Raw genomic sequence first — 15,284 nt, forward strand, 5'->3', positions numbered from 1 at the left:
CCTTGATATATGCCTAACATGCATACATACATACATACATACATACATACATACATACATACATACATACATACATACATACATACATACATACATACATACATACATACATAAAGAGAATAACGTCTGCGGCATATGCGAGGCTGGCTAACATCAGAACGGCGTTCAGGAACCTGTGTAAGGAATCATTCAGAATCTTGTACACCACATATGTAAGACCAATCCTGGAGTATGCGGCCCCAGCATGGAGCCCGTACCTTGTCAAGCACAAGACGAAGCTGGAAAAAGTCCAAAGGTATGCTACTAGACTAGTCCCAGAACTAAGAGGCATGAGTTATGAGGAAAGGCTGCGGGAAATGCACCTTACGACACTGGAAGACAGAAGAGTAAGGGGGGACATGATCACAACCTACAAAATCCTCAGGGGAATCGACCGGGTAAACAAGGATGAACTATTCAACACTGGTGGGACGCGAACAAGGGGACACAGGTGGAAGCTGAGTACCCAAATGAGCCACAGAGACGTTAGAAAGAACTTTTTCAGTGTCAGAGTAGTTAGTAAATGGAATGCATTAGGAAGTGATGTAGTGGAGGCTGACTCCATACACAGTTTCAAATGTAGATATGATAGAGCCCAATAGGCTCAGGAATCTGTACACCAGTTGATTGACGGTTGAGAGGCGGGACCAAAGAGCCAGAGCTCAACCCCCGCAAGCACAATTAGGTGAGTACATACATACATACATACATACATACATACATACATACATACATACACACACACACACACACACACACACACACACACACACGTACACACACATACATACATACATACATGCATACATACATACATACATATACACAGGGTTCAGTTTTTGCACTAGTAATGTTCATCATCTACATAAACTATCTGCCATAAGGAATACAGAGTTATATGAACATGTTTGTGGATGATGTTAAGATACTGGGGAAGATAGGAGATGCAGACAATTGTAATGGTTTTCAAATTGATCTAGATAAAATATGTGCTTAGAGTATCAAGTGACAAATGGAATTCAGAGTGAATAAATGCCATGTTATGGACTGTGAAATCTGAGAAAATAGACCACACACAACGTACAAATTATGTGGAGAGGAATTACAGAACTCTCATAAAGAACGAAACATAAGGGTGGTTTTGGATGGAAAGCTGTCGCCAGAGGAACACATAAAGAACATTGAGAGAGGAGTGTATGCATCGCTCTCCATCTTCAGACATGCTTTTAATTATATGGATGGTGAGATGCTAAAGAAATTGTTCATGACTTTTGTGTGACCAAAATTGGAATATGCAGCAGTTGTATGGTGCCTATATTTCAAGAAATACATTTGGAAACTGAAAAAGGTGCAACAGTATGCTACAAAATGGCTTTGTGAACTGAGAAACACGAGTTATCAGGAGAGACTAGAGGCGTTAAGCATGCCAAATTTAGGAGATAAAAGAAAAAGAGGTGATATGATCACCACTTACAAAATACTAACATGAATCAACAAAAATTGAAAAAGAGGAATTCCTGAAATCAGCAACTTCATAAGTGGGAGTGAACACTACAAATGTTCACTCCCACTTATATACTTTATACTTTATTTATACCTACACTTAATTTAAAAGTAAAACCAAAAGTACCTAACTTCATCCTCAAAGTTTCCCACCTTGTCCTACCCCACTCACCCAATTTAGTACTTAAGACATTCAATTTCATCAATATGGTCTATTCTATCAATTTGTAATTTAGTAATTATGTTTAACTCCAATTCTGTTATCTTTATTCTTTAGCTTAAGGACATGCCCAATAATGCACACAAAAATTTAGCTGTTTTTTGCTGTGTGATGATGAGCTTGAGGTAGTTTGCAGTGGTTGAACCCCATGCACAAGTACCGTATGTAAAATAGGGATAGCTTAGTGTGTAGTTGTAGTATAATGGGAGGAGAGCAGAGTTTGGGACATAATATCTGATTTTAGAAAGTTTTGTAATTAAAATTAATTGTAATTTGTAATTAACATTAATTGTAATTAATAATAAAGTGTGCACATAATTTGTAGAAGATAATGTCAAATCCCCACAAAAGTCTGATTAAGACCTTTTGTGCCCTTTGTAATCCTCTGGCCCTACTTCTCACAAGATGAGTATGAGATGTACAGTAACCTAGATGCCACTGGTGGTAACATTAAAAAATCACCAAAAATAGGTGACATGCAAAACTAATTTTTTTCATGCAAGACTAAATATGACCCTAGGGAGTGTTGGGGGCTGTAGTGACCTTCAGAGTTAAAAACACCACATGGTTCTCCATGCTGAAACACAGCAGCTGAGGAATCCCTGAACTGGTCTGCAATAGCTCACAGCAAAGATAAGCAAACTAAAATCACCAGGACTAATGTCCAGGACTCACAGTAAGAAGAAGGGACTTAGCTGCAAATCATGAATTCTCAGCATTCTCTAACCAACCTTGGCAACCGCAAGAAAGATTTAAAAACACAAAATCAGCCAGGCAAGATTAACTCATCACTGAAGCAAAATGTGAGGGCATGAACACACACTGGTGACACAGTGGCTGGTATACTCCAATACACAGCTAATAAATATTTATGTCTGGGAATAGAATTCAGAGGACCTGGAAATGCTGTGAAAACAGCAAGAGGAGAAAAACCACAGTGGATGCACACTGAACCAGAACTAGAAATTGTTGATCTAAGTTAAAAGACACTCCAACTGACTTATATAGCCTGCATATACACCAAAGACATTCACATGTCACTTAACTAAACTCTGGTGACCTGAACTCAACTGAGTAGAAGACCGGTTAAAAACAATGATGAAGAGGATTTTGTTGTGTAGGTACTGCCACCTGAATGAGGTTGGGTGTAACAAGCATGTGGGACATTTGGTGCTCACCAAGAATACTTCTTGGCAGTTCTCATAATGCTACTGTATCACAATGAAGGTATTTGAGTAGATATTGGAATGAAACTTTCGGAAGTCATTCCAGGCTGGATGAGTATTTTGTAGTGTCTCCCTTTCTCCAATTCAACCCAGCAAGAATGTTTAAAAATCCCTGGTGCACTGGTGTTGTGAATTGAGTTATCCCGACTGTTCCAGATCCTGCCCTGGAAACTATTAGCAACTAGTATTATGAACCAACTAAGTGCTGTAGCTCAGAATGAAGAAATAAGGTAAACTTCTAGATAGGATGAGTTTATTATTTGAATAATAACAAAGTTAACAGTTAACATGGTGTTGTTAATTTCAAAGGTGCAGCCAATGTTGGTCAGTACAGTATCTTTACTTTTCAGTGTATGTCCAATATTAGTGTTGTTACTTTCCAGTGTATGTCCAATATTAGTGTTGTTACTTTTCAGAGTATGTCCAGTATTAGTGTTGTTATTTTCCATGGAATGTCCAATATTGTTACTTTCCATGGAATGTCCAATATTATTATTTTTCAGTGAATTTCCAATGTTGATTGTTGTTGATCCTGGACTGGTAAAATCTCTTGCATCAGAAAATCCTACCTCATTCAGTTGGAAATAACATAGCAGATTATGGATTTCAACCAACAGTAGTAAGATCTACCAGTCATGACAAAAGACTGATGAATGTGTATTATTACCCGTATGAGATGTGTTTTGTTTTTTGAAAAAATAAAGAAGTAAGTTTTGTGTCACCTGAAAATCTTTATGGATTGGCACACCATTTATGTACTTGAATCTAACTATCAACAAGAAATATCTAGTCACAAGGCAACAACTTTATATACAGTACAGTACTGTATATACAATAATCTAGTTCCTAAAATATATATTTTTTTTATGCAACTTAAAAGTTAATACTAATGACTTTAATGACTTTAAATGACTTTTTGAGATAAGAGTATTATTTCATTTTAGGATAACAGTAAAAAAATATTAACATATTCTATATATATATATATATAAATAAAAGGTATATGCTAGATTAAACATCTTACACATTGGTGATACATATACTGCGTATCTATATAAACATTAGGAGTGCAACATATTTATTTCTTACAATACACAAATGTGGATGAGTGTACTCCTTGTCACCGGTAATTTTGAACTAAAAATGAAGCTCTGCATCTTGGTTAAAACCTATCACATGGTGTGAGATCAACATGACTTCATAGTTCATGACCCACAAACAAATGCTCAAAATCCTTAATGGAACAAGTTTCAGTAGTTTTCTCCAAGAAGTCTAAGTTTCTGGATAAATTCTAACAACAGTATTATATGTCTGTTTTGTCACCCAATTTATCTGGCATTATCCAATTGCCCTCACAGTAAACTAGTTTGAAAACACATTCATTGAGATTGACAAAGTTTGTTTCTGATACATCATAGAGCATAGAAAACACGTTCATTTAATCTGTCAGTGACTGAAATCTTTACTTTTGGTTCATCTGGATTCATCACCTTCAACTTTGCCAAACGCAACTTCTTGGTCTTTGACCTTTCATTGTCTCTCTGTGTGTGATCTTTGATGTCTCGTATTCCCTTAGTATCAAGAGTACTGCTATCTTCCTTTATATCTTCTTCTACAGGGAATGCTGGATGTAGTTCACACTGTTCATTAACAGAGCTAAACATGGCTCTTCTTCTCCTACCAAAAGTCTTAGGTCGGAGATCTTTAGAGGTGGAGTCAGATTCACTGTGTGTTTTCCACATATGGAGAGTTAGATTTCTAGATGGAATGGATGGTAAGCTGCCCTTTGTTGTGTCACTCTTTCGGAAAACCTTCGATGTGGTAATGGGTTCTTCATCATCTGTGCTCTCAAATATTTTTTCAAGGATATCTACTTCATCTTCCTTGTATTCTTTAAGCTCCTTGATCTTTGGTGTCTTGCTTCCCTTACCAAGGAAGCTAAAGCCAGAGGTCAAAGTAACTGGATCGTATTGAGTCTTTGGAAGCCCTGGAAGGGAACTTCTCCTTGTCCCATCTACAATTTGCTTTGAAGTAAATAATATTGGTAATTTTGCACTCTGATTTCCCTTGGGGCTGTTAGGGACTATTTGTTTGTTAGATGATGTAACTTTGTTAGTTGATGCTGTTAGTTTGGTAGAGGAGGCGATTTGTCTGTCTTGCTTTGCTAACCTGTTGGTGAGGTAGAGACGACCATTTTTAAAAGCTGAAGTGAGAGATCGATCTCGGTTGACTAGAGTACATCGACGCCCACTTTGCCATCCTGTAAGATTAGTATTTAGATTTAGTTGAGTGATAGAACATTTTAAAATATATAATTTTTAATTTTTTTAGCATTTCAGTACTTGTTTTTGCCTTAAAATTTAGTATATGTATTATTTACATTACAAAATTTACATTACAAAATTTAAATATGCAACTAAGCACTTTTTTTTGTATGCCTTTATTTGAAATCATAGAATATTTGCATATGCAGCATTTTACTCTACACATTCTAGCTACCAGTAATTTGTCTTAATTGCAACAAGAACAACAGTAAGAATCCAAAATATCCAGCTATAAATACTGCAACAATTAGTTTACTGTCATCAAAATGTTGTCATAATTGCATTGTACTTTTAATATAGTAATCCATATGTGTAAACCAAAGAAACATCCACTGCTTCTCCCTATAGTATCATTTGCATAAAAAATACTAAATGATATAATGCAAAAATTGGAAAATGGAAATACACCTGTCCTTATTACAACAAAATGGAAATTCCATAGTTGATTGTAAATCTCATTACTCAGCCTGTGCATGCCTCCTCACACCTGGTAAACTGAGAATGATTGATCATCAAAGTTATACGTCAGGGACCTAGAACTTAATGCAATTCAACTAAGTTCAATATAATACGTGTTCCTTGTAAAACTTATAAAGAAACAGACTAACCTCCACTCACAGTGTAAAAGCCTACAATACTGCACAGCTACATAAAAAGTAAGGCCAAAATATAGACATCTATGATGAGAGAATGTGTGGAAGAGGTATTTTAGAATGGAATAAATGGCTGGCATTTACCTCATAAACATGCAGCCATGACATCACTATGCCTAGGTGACCTCTAACATGTACTGAAGAAATGAGGTTGCAGCACGGTTTGTACTAAGTACAAAAGGTATGGATTGAAGCATGTTAAGCTTAACCACCTGGGCTACACAACTGTTAATAGATGAATAATAAATAATAAATGCATGCAGACCATTCCCATGGTGTGCAAGCAAAAACCAATTCTGAAAAAACTAGTTTTTCTTTGGAAATTGTTAATTAGCCTCCAGGAAGCACAAAAATCCAAATATAAAGTCTCTACCTCTTGTGCTTTACATGTAATGGCCCAGAGAATTTTTTATTATTTTTTTTTTTTGTATAAATTAGGTGAGGTACATTGGAATGAAGCATGGCATGGAAATAACTTTGTTTACTTATTTTCATTATTTTCCACTTTATTCATATTTTTTTATGCTAACAGGTTGCATTTATGTGTCAAAGGTACTGTTTAATATGTATAACTTTGAAAATATAAGTACTGTACTGTATCATATTTATGAATATATAAGTATAGATATATAGACACCATTTACTTTACTCATACTAATTAATCTATATAAATAAAAATGTAAATGTTCGTTTGTTAAAAATCGCTAATCTCCGAAAATCCTTCATCGATTGCTTTTAAATTTTCACACAACATTTCATTCACATCCGAGCAGGTTTTTATAAATATACTATATAGATGTCATGTCTGTGATAGGAAAAAATAATGTTTTTGTTTTAAACTGTGTTTTTAAGGTGTTTTTCATGAGTGGAAAATTTTCGAAACCCCTTCAACGATTTCTTTTAAATTTTGACACAACGTTCCATATGAATAAGTTCGTGTTTTTATATACCTACTATATATTGACCAGACCACACACTAGAAGTTGAAGGGACGACGACGTTTCGGTCCGTCCTGGACCATTCTCAATCGACTTGAGAATGGTCCAGGATGGACCGAAACGTCGTCGTCCCTTCATCTTCTAATGTGTGGTCTGGTCAACATACTTCAGCCACGTTATTGTGACTCATCACCTACCTACTATATACATGCCTCACCTGTGACAGAAAAAAACATGCACTTTTTGAAAAACAGTGCCATCTGTTGGACGTAAGAGCAACACACGCTGTAATCTCCAAAAGTTCTTCACTGATTGTTTTGAAATTTTGACACAATGTTCCATTAGAATACACATGTGTTTTTATATACCTACTATACAGATGCCACACCTGTGACAGGCAAACACAAAAAAAACTTTTTTTGAAAAAACAGCTCCTTAACCTCGTGTGAACCATTGTGATGTACTGTCTATATTAAGTAGTGAAGCCCACACTATGTAAAGCCCAAGTCACGATCCATTGTCTTACTGAACACGTGTCATCGCGTTAGCGGAAAACACCTCTTGCACCACCCATGCCGACCAGTCACATATGTCCACCACGTGTAAGATTTTGCTAGATACCACACGTAGTCAGATACAAATCCGATGAGACCACCACACCACCTACTAAAAGAGATGCCTTGAGGAACCCACTGTTGTTATTTGCATGGCCATGCATGAATGAAGGTTAAAGAGGTGAAGAAAGATTGATCCAGACTACAGTACTTTTTCACAAGGTCAGATGTAACACAAAAAGGAGCAATGTTTTCAAGCTCAACAAGCTACAATGCATAACAGGAAACAGGAGATGATTTTTCACCCATAATGTTATAAACGTATGGGATTGTCTACCTGCCAAAGCTGCAAATGCCAAAATACTGCTGCAATTTATGACAAAAATAGAGAAAATCATCAGGATAAATGCAGAGCATTTGACAAGCTGCTGGCTTCCTGTACTCGCTGATGCCACTAGAGAGATAGTAGCACTCAGATAATTCAGGTAAATGAAAGACTTGTGTCACATCGAAAAGATGGGTATCACACTGAAAAGATGGTTATCACTCTAAAAGATGGGTATTGCAATGAAAAGACAGGTGTTACTTTGAAAGATGGGTGTTACTGAATAGAGAAGTGTCACCAAATAGTCTCTCTTCACTCTGAAAAGGAGAGGTGTCATTCTAAAAAGACAGGTGTCACATTGAAAATCTTTAATCTCCTGGACATTCATACTGTAGCATCTGAGGAAAATTATTTGTCCATCCCATTAACATTGAAAACAGATTGATGATGGTAATAATTATGGTGATGATTAAAATAATGATAATGATGATTCAAATAATGATTAGGATATTGATAATGGTGATGAAACACACACTAGGTTCATCATAAAAAATAACAACACCATATACACTTTCAAGTAAAAGATAATTGAAGAGCATGACAAATATATGTGAGACTAGAAAATACTGAGAAAATCTAAGAATAAAATTGTACATATGGCAAAAGCATGATTTTATAATAGTGGTTATAAAAATTGAATTTTGAAGAGGAGTCTGCATAAAAGAAACAAACCCTGTTAAAGGAAATCCTTTTAGAAGATGGTCTTTTAAAATACTGTATTGGAATAATGAGAATATTTTTTTCAAAAAGAAAATTTGAGAAAAAAAAGAAAATTATTTCTCAAGAGAAGAGAGATTTTGGGAGACCTCGTGATTTAAATTAACATATATATTAGACACAGTACAACTGAGGGACAATTAAAGTAATCACACAGGAAGGAGCAGACTAGAAAGGAACACACACCTGGCAGGGGAGTCTCTGTGGCAGGCAGACTAAACAGTTCTAAGAATGACGTCAGATCTGGTGAGGAGTTACCGTTATCTGTACGATTCTGAAATGTTAAATATATCTGTTTTTATATTTCAGTTCTGCAGCAATGGTAAGGAAAATATCTCAGTTCTACCACAATTACCAGATAAATATCATTGTTTAACTGTACAGTATTTAAAAAGGAGAATAAAATGATTACCTTGAACTATAGTACTGTACTATCTTAACATGACACCCCTCACTGACTCATCATCTCTTTTTAACTCACTTTATCTCCCCGACGTTCAAGATCTGCATCAGTGGGAAGTGTGTCCCACAGCCTTGAGGTGGAGTCGTACTTGAGTCTAATTCTTGGATATCGGAAGAAAATGAAATCGAGTACAAAAAACTTGAGACCTAAGTAGACACCGATGAGTGTGAAGAGCTGAGCTGCAGGCAGAAGCACAGAAGCCAGCAGCACTAGCCACAGGAAGAAGTAGAGACGTCGTGTAGCCTCGTGTTCCCACAACAATAGACTAAGAGAGACAAAACCAGTGCTTGTCAACTTTCGTAGCTTTGTGTACTATATGATTTAGACAAACCCGTGTATATAAAATACAAATAAAATCTTTAATATCACATTTCCCTAAATGATTTTAAGCATAAAATAACCATTTCCCTTACTGAAGGAAACTCACAGACATGAGTATTTTCCTTATACAGTATCACCTTTAAAAATATGTGCAAAATATCATTAAAATATACCCACCCTCTACTCTGCTGTATTATCTTTTTCTCTATATAATGGGCACTGCCAGGTACCCCTCCTAGTAGTATTACCACTAGTAGTAATAATAATAATATTAATATAACACAATAATGGGATTTCTCTGTGCAATAATAATAATAATAATAATAATAAATAATAGTAATAATAAATAAAAATAATAATAATAATAATAATAGTATTATGAACAATAAAGTATTGTGCCAAATCTGAAAACCAGATGTACTTTATACATAAATTTGATCAGACACACATCTACCTTCTTACGTGGTGATAACCACACAGTTTAACCTGGTGATAAACCTAAATACATTCACACTCAGCCTTACTTCTTGAGCTTCTCAGCAGCATTGGAGACAGCACCAAGCTGATTTTGAACTCTCCGAGCCACCTGAAGCACTAGGGCGAACTTGTCCCCTAAACCTGCAGCTTCAGTAGTGGTTGGTTCTACTGACTCACCACCTTCACGACGCAGACGACGAAAGAAGTTTTGTGTCCACCCTCTGTAAGACAAGATATATGGTTGAGAAAAAAACACACCATCTATACAGGATAAATATTAATACATAGTAAAGTAACGAAGAAAAAATGTGAGAAAAGGGTGGTATGGTAAGTCATTGCATCTAGGGTAATAATATGGTATCTTAAAAATGAATGCATGCAATGACTATATCACAGACAGTAAAAGATTTTCTAAAAAAATATTAATACATTATACAAGCTTTACTTTCCTGAGTACATTAAATTGTTGTCTGAAGATGTCTGCAAGTCATGAATGGTGCAGAGAGGGAGATAAGGGAGTGTTTAGATAGGGAAAAATATAAACTAAACAATAAATAAAGATGTCAGAACAGAATATGATAAATCATAAGACAAAAAATATAATACAAGATCAAACTTAGGCTCCAAGATATGAGTATAACAATTGACTCCAATTTTAAAAATATATTCTAATCGCATTAATATTCCATCACCTCTTTTTCATATAGTTGATGGAGAGTCTGAGAATGGCCATGAGGAGCACAAGAGGGAGGACCCAGCCGAAGAGGACGCTATACAGGTAGATGACGAGGGCGAGGAGGGTTGCTGAAGGAGACTCCCACCTAAGCAGAGACGTTACTGCTGCTGACAGATCTGTCAGGGGTCGCATCACAGATCCAAACCTCAGGATGTTCTCTTTTAGTCTGACAACAGTAAGAGCCAGAGATAGATATTATATATGTAATACTGACATTGACATGTAATTAACAACTTTATAAAAACAATTTAACATTATTTACCAAATCTCCTGAGCCGTGGTACATTAATTATAAGTTCTCCATGTCTATGGGGCCCAGATCAGAAACAACATGAAATTTATATGAAAAATATGTCAACAAAAGACTACAATCCCTACTCCACAGTGAAAATAATTATATATGTTCTACAAGTATTAACATTGAGATTTCGAGCACTAAATCAATACAGCACATTACAGAATTCCATGCTATGTGTAAGCTACAATTGAAGCAGTTTGAGAAAATCACTGGTGAGATGATGATGATGACAAAAATATACATGCAACTATTAATAAAAATAATAACATAGGTTTTCAAATGTGTCGAAAGGGTGGTATAAAGCTAATAAATTAATATAAGTGGCAGTAACAACTACTATTAATAAATAATAATATTAATGAAAAAATGGATAACATGGTACATTATGAATAATTAAATTAATAAAAATAAGTAGAAAACATGACTTGTTAAATACATATCGAGGTGAATAAGTCACAAGAGAACTGAAAATATGAACCAGCACACACAAAACACAAACACCAAGACTAGTACTTCTTGACAGAGAGTTGGTCGCCTTCAGGGTCTCCATCAGGTAGTTCTTCCTCGGCCACCTCAGAGAAGTCCCTGAGGAGCTCACCCACAGCAGCCACCACCCGCATCTCCAGCTGCCTCCACCAGGGGTCCTTGGAACCTTCCACACTCTCTTCTACCACAGGACCCGAGACTACTCTGGATGGGGAGGATCCTGTGTCCGAGTCATTTCCTAGAAAGCAAGATTTAATCAGCGATGGTTGGGGGTGGTTAAACGAAGGTTGGGGGTGGTTAAACGAAGGTTGGAAGAGGTTAAATGAAGGTTGGGGGTGATTAAATGAAGGTTGGGGAGGTTAAACGAAGGTGGGGGAGGTTAAACGAAGGTGGGGGTGGTTTAACAAACGTTGGGGGAGGTTAAAAGAAGGTTGGGGCGATTAAACGGTTGGGGTGGTTAAACGGTTGGGGTGGTTAAACGGTTGAGGTGGTTAAACAAGGGTTGGAGGGTGGTTAATTGTATAATTAATGTAAGGCAATTCTGTATAAATTATATGTTTGTAACAACGTGGGCATGTGCCTGATTTTAGTCCAACATACCACACTTATAGACTGCTTAGTTGCCAAGCAATTTAGCAGACTTTGACCCTACTGAGCCTCATGTAACCTGAATGAACAATGTGATGTATCTTAACCCAACTTAAACTAAGCATAAAAGTCTCATGCAGTCATAAGTCGTAAAAAGCATGCAATCTCCGCGGTGTAGTGGTAAGACGTTCGCCTGGCGTTCCGCGAGTGCTTTGTCCTTGGTTCGTATCCTGGCCAGGGAGGATTTACTGGGCACAAATCCTTAACTGTAGCCTCTGTTTAACTCAACAGTAAAATGGGTACTTGGTTGTAAAAACGATTCTTTGCGGGGGGTCATATTCCAGGGAACATAGGATTAAGGACTTGCCCGAAACGCTACACGTACTAGTGGCTATATATAAATGCAGTGTAGGAGTCGGCTCCCTGACATTTTAAAGTAAGTTAATGCTGCACAATCCAAAAATTATAATGTGAATTTCAGGGAAAAATAAGTGTTGTAAGGGATATATTGTGAGCAAAAGCACTCTTACACTCGCTCCGTGTTCTCTGATAATTAGTTTCCAAGCAATAGGACCTTAATTGACTTATCTTTTGCTCTTATTTCCTTACACACTCAATAGACTACCTGTTGCTGTCTCTTCTGCTACTGAACCAGGATGACAAATTCATTGTGAATTTAATTTTACTAAACCTCTCTCACTGTCTCACTATTTATTTTCTCCTCACTACCTCACCTTACCTCTCACTCACTATCTCTTTCCATTTCCCTCCACCTTTTTATTCTGATAACTCATTGTCTGCCCCCCCCCCCGCCTCTCTCTGTCTCAAAACAAAAATTGTCAAAAGAAGTAATTACCACATCAGATATAAATGGCTAGAATGTGGGATATAAAGAACTAGACCTCTGCTGTAACTCTTTCCACTACCGCCCACAAGATGGGTATGGGGTGCATAATAAATTAACTAAATTAACTAACTAGTCCCCTATAGTTCCTGATAGATAAGCACCGTGCCAGGCCCCCTCTCACACTTATCACACAATACACTTGCACTAGGTGAGTACAAATACTTACCTCTGTCCCCATCATCCGAGTCACTCTCCCTATGGTGGTCGTCGTCCACCCAAGAGGCGGAGACGTGGCAGCAGGAAGTCTCAGCTCCTGCCCCGGCGGAGGTGGAAGTGGTGGTGGTGCTGCTGGTGGTGCCATTAAGGGAGGCCAGAAACTCAGACTGGTCCAGCGACTTGCTCTTCTCCAGCCCTCGACGCTTCCAGGCGAACCTCCCACGTGAGGGACTCCTGGAGCGGGAAGGTGGAGGAGGAAGGGAGCTGGTGAGGGACAAGGATGGTCAGTATGGCTCAGGAAGGGATGGGCAGATCGATAGTTTGACATGAATTCAGAGATGGTTCTATGTAGCTGAGCCAGTGAGTGACCAGTCTAGGGAAGTGATGCTACTGTGGCACACCGAGGTTACGTCTCATCCCCCAGGGTTTCTCTGACTGTATATCAGTGTATCTTTCATGTATCATTTTCCATCCACCTTCCCATTGTTCTGCCATGATATTGTGAACTGAAATTTACATATCAATTTACATACACACACATTTGATAAGACTCAAGAACCTTTACACCAGTTGATTGACAGTTGAGAGGTGGCACCAAAGAGCCAAAACTCAACCCCAGCAAGCACGACAACTAGGTGAGCACACACACACACACACACACACACACACACACACACACACACACACACACACACACACACACACACACACACACACATCTGATATATGTAAATGATCTCCCAGAGGGTATAGAATCGTTCCTCTCATTGTTTGCTGATGATGCAAAAATTATAAGGAGGATTAACACAGAGGAAGAAAATAGGAGGCTACAAGATGACCTAGACAGAGTGAATGAATGGTCTAACAAATGGTTACTAAAGTTCAACTCGAGTAAATGTAAGGTAATGAAACTAGGGAGTGGAAACAGGAGGCCAAACACAGGATACAAAATAGGAGATGAAATACTTTAGAAAACCGGACAAAAAGAAAGATCTAGGAGTTGATATCACACTAAACCTGTGTCCGGAAGCCCACATAAAAAGAATTACATCTGCGGAATATGAAAGGCTGGCTAACATCAGAACAGCCTTCAGGAACCTGTGTAAGGAATCATTTAGAACCTTGTATACCACATATGTAAGACCAATCCTGGAATATGAGGCCCCAGCATGGACCCTATACGTTGTCAAGCACAAAACAAAGCTGGAAAAAGTTCAGAGATATGCCACTAGGCTAGTCCCAGAACTAAGAGGCATGAGTTATGAGGATAGACTACGTGAACTGCACCTCATGTCGTTGGAAGACAGAAGAGCTAGGGGAGACATGATCACCACATACAAAATTCTCAGCAGAATTGCCAGGGTGAACAAGAATGGATTATTTAACACGGGTGGTACATGCACAAGGGGACACAGGTGGAAGCTGAGTACCCAAATGAGCCACAGAGACATTTGAAAGAACTTTTTTAGTGTCAGAGTAGTTAATAACTAGAATGCATTAGGAAGTGATGTGGTGGAGGCAGACTCCATACACAGTTTCAAATGTAGATATGATAGGAATCTGTACATCAGTTGATTAACGGTCGAGAGGCGGGACCAAAGAGCAAAAGCTCAACCCCCGCAACCACAACTAGGTAAGTACACACACACACACACACACACACATGATCCAAGAGTCAATGCTCGATCCTGCAAGCACAAATAGGTGAGTACACACACACACACACACACACACACACACACACACACACACACACACACACACACACACGGTGCAGTTGAGAGGCGGGACCAAAGAGCCAAAGCTCAACCCCCACAAGCACAAATAGGTGAATACACACACACACACACACACACACACAAAACCCCTGCACACTGAAGGTCTATAACCTGCAAGATAGTAAGCAAAGCCTAATATAGTGACTAGGGATAAACATATTTTAATGACAATTCAAATTTTGTTTAACTTTATGTTCATCTAACAAAATATATCACTGATGAGCAGTAGCTTCCCATGTGGGTGTTGCACAAAACAACAAGTTCATCCATTATGTACATCCATAAAATACATCCAAGTAAAGACTGCATTCCAGTTGAGTTTTGCACATGGAGCTATGGGTCTTAGGTCTTCTTCGTTGTTCAGGAGTTTTAATCCTATTTATATGGGTTTAGCTTCCTTAAGAAGACTGATTATTGGTTTAACTTCCCAAAAGAGACTGTTGGTTATTGGTTTAACTTCCCTAAGGGGACTTCTTATTGGTTTAACTTCCCAAAAGAGACTGTTGGTTATTGGT

General features: G+C 37.7%; 1 protein-coding gene across 7 annotated transcripts in view; it reads right to left on the reverse strand.

Annotated features, from left to right (window-relative positions):
* LOC123761297 (GRAM domain-containing protein 4) overlaps positions 1-15,284 on the reverse strand; it is a 115,119-nt gene that overhangs the window by 14,613 nt on the left and 85,222 nt on the right. For 3 of the 7 annotated variants that reach the window (XM_069312859.1, XM_069312873.1, XM_069312866.1), the window contains 7 exons: positions 13,002-13,255; positions 11,368-11,578; positions 10,513-10,722; positions 9,868-10,041; positions 9,041-9,287; positions 8,746-8,833; positions 5,158-5,248 (listed from right to left, as the gene is read on the reverse strand). In XM_069312859.1, coding sequence (XP_069168960.1) covers positions 5,158-5,248; positions 8,746-8,833; positions 9,041-9,287; positions 9,868-10,041; positions 10,513-10,722; positions 11,368-11,578; positions 13,002-13,255 — 1,275 coding nt within the window. Of the gene's footprint in view, positions 1-3,224; positions 5,249-8,745; positions 8,834-9,040; positions 9,288-9,867; positions 10,042-10,512; positions 10,723-11,367; positions 11,579-13,001; positions 13,256-15,284 lie in introns of those variants that run through there. The other 4 variants (XM_069312831.1, XM_069312852.1, XM_069312846.1 and 1 more) reach the window with 2 other exon arrangements.

This window comes from Procambarus clarkii, chromosome 7 (assembly GCF_040958095.1).
Source record: "Procambarus clarkii isolate CNS0578487 chromosome 7, FALCON_Pclarkii_2.0, whole genome shotgun sequence".
NCBI lineage: Eukaryota > Metazoa > Arthropoda > Malacostraca > Decapoda > Cambaridae > Procambarus > Procambarus clarkii.